Genomic DNA, 5,767 nt, shown 5'->3' with positions numbered 1-5,767 from the left:
ATTATTTTTTCACTTTTTATATGCATGGATCGCAAGGAGATCTGGCTTTTCTTATGCCAAAACTTTTTTTTTCTTTCTACTATGCAAATGATTTGTTTAATACCCTTACAAGCATTCGTTATGATTTTATACATTTGTAACGTACAAGAAATTAGGCTTCGTTTACTCTAAGATAGATGAATAATTTTAAAAATATTTTTCTAAAAATGATAGTTTATATCGTTGAAAAAAATGAAATAGTGAAAAAAAAAAATTCATTGGCAAGGAAAATATTTAAATATAAATTATTATCAATATTGAAGAAAATTTCATTAACTAATTATTTCAACCAATACAATCCCAAACTTGTTGTATAGATATTAATTTAATTCTAAACTTTTTAATTTTACCTATATAACGCTAAATTTTGTGTGAAATTTCAATAGTCTTTTTGACCAATTGTCATTAAGATCACTTATGTGTAAACTAATGAAATTGCCATGGCCAATTAAGAAGGAAAATCATGAATTTAATCCTAAACTTTCCAGTTTTATTTATGCAATGCTAAACTTTATGTGAAATTCTAATATAGTCATTTCAACAAGTTAACATGTATAAACATCTGAGAGTGAGTGTTAGAGTAGAATTAGAGTAGGACCGACCAAAAAAAAGAAAACATGTATAAACGTTGAAATTACCATGGCCAAGTAAAAAGAAAGAGGGAAAATTACTAGTTCAGTCTTAAACTTATTATACGGTCGTCAATTCAGTGTTAAACAATTCAATTTTGTCAATATAATGCTAAATTGTACATGAGATTTTAATGTAGTGCTTCTAACCAATTGCTGTAAGGATGGTTGACATGGCGATCCACAGATCGTCCAAGTCAGTATAGTAAGTATGCCACTTTTTAGAATCAAAATTAGTATTGGTACTATAAATCTAGATGTGATTGCTCGATTGTTCTGGAAGAGATGTTTCCTCACGCGGATGGGGTGTACGAGTGGGGAAAATGCGTTGTTCCTCCGAATTTCGAATTTCGGAATTTGGGCTTTTATCTTCTAGAGTGTGTTGTCTTGTCACAACTTGGGTCATCGAAAATACTACTGACTCTTATTTTGCCTTCTTTGGCATTTTCAGGCTTGTGGAATCTCAAACGCTAGGCTTGCGTAGAACGTTAATTGAACATATGCTTTAAGCCACCCAACTACCAAAAGAGGAAACGACGCCGCACTACTCGCAGCTACGTAAATAGCAGATGATCCCCTCTTAATTATGAGTTTTGTCTAAGCTCTCGAGCACGCCTGTATTGACCTCTTGATATCTTGGGCGACATGACATGACATGTCCCTAAATACGTTCCCCTCTTTTTTTTTCACTTAGAAATTTCGCTCTAGACTTTCATCAGATCATAGATCAGTCGAATCGAGACACCCCGACAACAAAACACGTCCCGATGAACGTTCCAACACGGGGGAGAATTCGGCCTTAGAGCGGGTGGGCGCACGGTCGGACCATCGCAGATCGATGATCACAATCGGCTCGACATGTGGTAGGGGGGACCGAAGTTTCGAAAGCGGCAGAACCGCACAGAAAAAAGGCGAGGGGGGACTTTCTAATGATGCGAGTGTGAAAGCCTTTCCGAACCCAAAAGGAAGGTTAGTAAATGTATGAGTAGCAGCTGTACTTAGTGGATACTCCTCTCGTGTTTTAGTTCAAAGTCAAACAGATCCCAAACTCAACATTAATCCCAAAGTGATAGAGAGAGAGAGGGAGAAAAGCCCGTATAAAGTCTCCCACTTCCCATTCCCCATCTCGCCCCCCCATGCTTTTCGCTTTCGCTTTCCCCGCAATTCGTAGTTAAAAAACACCCCCTTATCATAAAGCGGTCGGCCATGAGAACCATGTCCCGATTCATTTCCTCGTGCCACCAACTCAGCCTCGGACAGCGACGTCCGTCCCGTGTTAGATCGAGCGAAAAATCAGAAGCGTTTTATATCCTCCTCCTCCTCGTCTGCGCCAGTTCGGTTTTGGTTTCGGTCCCGGCGGATGGAAAAGCCAGACCGGAGGAAGAGATTGCAATTAGCAAATCGGAAAGCGAGCGTTAGGTTTCTCGATGGAGCTAGGAAAAGGAGAAAAATTGAGATGAAAATGAGGGCCTTGGACCCTTTTTGTTTTAACACATCATTTCATTGCCAGAAACTAGCAGGAATCAAAGGACAAGTCCGAAAATAGCTTTTGTTCCATTCCCTTATTACACCACACCAGCTACAGCACCCATAAATTACACATTGACCCTCTTGAATATGTCCCTCGAAATTACAAAAAAAAAAAAAGTTACAAAAGGGGTTTGAAAAAAGAAAAAGCTACTGACTCGACCTAAAAAGAAAAAAACTAGCAATTTTTCCTAATTTTTTTTCAATCTCTTTTTCTGGATGGACCCTCTTTTTTTTTTTTTTTTTGTGGTGGTCGTGGGGGTGGAGGGGCCGGAGACAAGCGGTGAGTGGGGTGTCTCTGTCAGCGTCTGAAACCAGCTCAGCGCTGCACGTCGACGCACCACTAGGCCTCCCCGTCGTGGTGGTGGTGGGGGCCGCCGGAATCAGTGGGCGGCTCCGGCGCTCGGGCCGCCGAGCCGCCACGCCGAGGTGGCGATGAGCGGCCGCGTGTGCCACCCGAGCGTCAGGCAACCGCCGTTCTCCTCCACCCGGTACCCGTCCCCGCCGGCGAACAGGGCCAGCAGCATGCTCGCCTGCTTGAACGCGTTCGACCCGAGGTGGGCCGGGACGAACCCGGCGCCGCCGAGGCGGACCCGCCACTGGGCGAGGGTCTCGTGGCGCTCGACCCGGTCGGCGCCCTCGCACGCCACCACGTTGCAGATCTGCTTCCCGAGGTAGACCTCCGACATGGCCTTGTCCTGCGTGCTGGCGCAGCCCTCCAGGGAGTCGAACAAGGTGGAGTAGTAGTGCAGCGACTCGTTGAAGCGGTCCACGAAGACCGGCCCGTTGTGGTTGGCCTCCTGCTCGACCACCGTCACGATCGCCGGCCGCACCTGCCGCACCACGCCCAGAACCTTCTCGATCGCCCCCGGGCGGGCCAGCAGCTTGTGCAGCTCGAACACCGAGTTGACCGCCACCGCCTCGGCGTCGCTCGGCCGCAGCTCCAGGATCGACGCGTCGAGGTCGGCGAGGCTGTTGGCGACGAACCCGCGGTACTCGAACTCGACGTGGATGGTCTCCGCCAGCTGGGCCAGCTTCCACCCCACCTCCTGGAGGCGGTCGGAGTTGTCCGGGGCGGGGGGGCCGATCCCCGTGAGGCGGAAGGTGGGCGGCCCACCGGGGCGGAGGGCGAGGGCCTGCATCAGCGCCGGCCACTGGAGGCCCTGGTTCATGCTGAAGTCGATGACGTGGACGCGGCTCTTGCCCTCGAAGGCCTCCAAGATGGCCTGGTTCGCGGTGAAGTGGGCGAATTTGAGGTAAGGACAGGTCTCGTAGAAGTGCATCTGGAGGGCGTCGGTGAGGGAGTGGTCCAACGGCGGGTTCTGCGGGTAGACCCGGTAGATCCGCCGCGCCAGCGCCTCCGCGAAGAAAGTGGCGACCTTCCTCATCGCCCCGGCCTGCGAGATCGCCAGGAACCCGATTTGCTTCACCAGCGCCTCCGCGATGCTGAGGTTGTCCTGCTGGACGGCATCCGCGCAGGCCATGAGCGCGTGCACGAGCCGGACCCCATTCTCCTGCGAGTCCACCAGGACGACCGGCCGGCTCGATTCCGGGGCGGCTCCGACGGCCGCGTCGCTGGGAGAGGATTTGAAGCGCTTGGCGGTGACGGCGCTCGAGGAGGTGGAAGAAGAAGACGTAGAAGCGAGGCGGGTGCGGGTCTGCGCTTGCGCTTGCGCTTGGGCGCGGCCGAACACGGCCTTACCGGGAATAGCCTTGAGATCGTAATCGGAAGACGACTCCTCATCGAACACGATCCCGGACGAGCCGATCTCCGGGCGCGGCTCGTTCATCTGCGAGCTCCTCCCGCAGCTGCTCTGCATCCGCTGGTCCGCCCCGAAGTCAACGGTGGTGATGGAGGAGGACTCCGCGCGGGGGAGGAACGGGTCGCCCACGGGCTGCGGCCGCGGCGGCGCGGCGGCGACGGGGACGGAGAGGGGTCCGCCGCCGAACCCGCCGGGGGGCGGCGGCAGGGGATTAAACTCGGACAGCATGCTCTCGAGCCAGGAGGAGAGGTCAGAGGGGTTGTAGTGGACGGTCTCGGAGGCGAGGTGGGAGAGGCCGTCCTCCTGGGCGCTGAACATGACCTCCTCGAGCTGCTCCAGCTTCTGGGCAACCTCGGCCATGTCGGAGGACCGCACCTTGTAGCCCAGCACGGCCAGGAGCTCATCGTCGCCGCCGCCGCCGCAGCCGTCTTCGTCCCACATCTTGGACTTCCCGGCGGCGGCGGAGGCCGAGGTGGAGGGGTCCGTCTGGGGATAGAGGTGGTGGTGCTCTCGCTTCATCCTCGCCGTCCTCCGTCGGAGAAGGGGTCACCGGGATCTGGGGCACGGCGGAGCGCGCGGATTCAAGAAAGCGGAGAAGTGAGGAGGAGTAGGAGGAGGAGGAGGAATCTGGGCATGGATGGGAGAGGGAGGGTTTTCTTTCTTCCTTGGTTTTTTTTTCACTGCTGCTTTGAGTACTTCATCACCGTCGTCGTCGTCATCATCGAGACCCAAGAATAAAAAAATGAAGAAAATAGAGATAAAAATAATGGGGGGGAAATAAAAAGGCGGGATGATGATAATAAAATAATAATAATGATAGTTTTTTTTGTGAAATGTTTACGGAAAAGGCTCGTGATAGGGCGCGAGCTCCGATGCGTTCCGCCAGGCATCGCAGCTACAGCTCGAGCAGATAAGATGGAAGGACGCATTTTCATTTTCTTTTTCTTTTTCATTTTCTTTTTTCTTTTTTGTCTTTTCGTATTAACGTATTTTTGCTAAAACTTGTTCGGAGATTTCAATCGGATTTCTGTTGAAAAGTGCTCTCCAAGATAAAATTCCAGAGGATTCATCGGACCGTGTACATCACGGCCGTTGATCATTTGATCATTTGGTAAGGCTGCATAGGACCCATGCAATTAATTATTGAGATGAGCAATCGGATTATATGCATCATAGTCGGTGATTATTTAATAATGCCACATGAGATCAATGAAATTAATAATTGAGATGAGCAATGTCCGATGAGCTCGAAATTAGGTAAGATATTTCCATGCTTCAAAGACACCTATTAGATAAACATCCTATGTAATACTTATTCCCATCATATGTGCTATTGTTGATTTAGAAAGTGAATTGCTACAAATTAAGTATGGTTAAAAGAAATGGTTAATACTGCGAAAAATTTTAAATCATTACATACATGTCAAGTTCACTTTAGATCCTTGCGCAAGGGAAGGGCCATGCTAATCTTCTTTGTATCGTTCCAATTTTATCGCCCCATTAGCCACCCTTCCAACATAGAATTGGGCGGCGAGGGGTTCAAATCCCCACATTCTCAGGAGGAATGGGATGGGGACAAGTAAGTTTTAAGAGTGGGTTTCGATTCCCACGTTCTGCAAGAGGCAGGGCAAAAATCTAAGAGTGAGTATAAAGTAGGCATAGAATAGGACTGACAAAAAAAAAAGTTCACTTTAAATTAATTTTTTGACTATCAAGAATTTCAAACTAGTGTATCCCCATGACAATTTTACTCTCACTACTTGTCGGTTGATAAATATACTAATTTGGGGTTCTATCTTTCATTTTATA

The 5,767-nt window shown here is 49.3% G+C and overlaps 1 protein-coding gene and 1 pseudogene across 1 annotated transcript; both read right to left on the bottom strand.

The window, feature by feature from the left end:
• Positions 1-2,147: 2,147 nt before the first annotated feature.
• On the bottom strand, positions 2,148-4,713 carry LOC104453691 (DELLA protein GAIP-B). Its single transcript, XM_010068300.3, has one exon. It carries the CDS (start codon positions 4,475-4,477, stop codon positions 2,579-2,581), a length of 1,899 nt encoding a protein of 632 aa, XP_010066602.2. The 5' UTR covers positions 4,478-4,713; the 3' UTR covers positions 2,148-2,578.
• A 650-nt stretch (positions 4,714-5,363) lies between these two features.
• Positions 5,364-5,476, bottom strand: LOC120296521 (annotated as a pseudogene).
• Positions 5,477-5,767: the final 291 nt, after the last annotated feature.

The sequence above is a fragment of the Eucalyptus grandis genome, chromosome 7, assembly GCF_016545825.1.
Source record: "Eucalyptus grandis isolate ANBG69807.140 chromosome 7, ASM1654582v1, whole genome shotgun sequence".
Taxonomy (NCBI): domain Eukaryota; kingdom Viridiplantae; phylum Streptophyta; class Magnoliopsida; order Myrtales; family Myrtaceae; genus Eucalyptus; species Eucalyptus grandis.
Note: the sequence above shows the minus strand (reverse complement) of the source record. Positions and strands in the feature narration are given on the sequence as shown.

What these genes read in the sequence shown, in the direction of transcription:
- LOC104453691 (XM_010068300.3), bottom strand. Translation starts at nt 4,477, where the DNA reads ATGAAGCGAGAGCACCACCACCTCTATCCCCAGACGGACCCCTCCACC.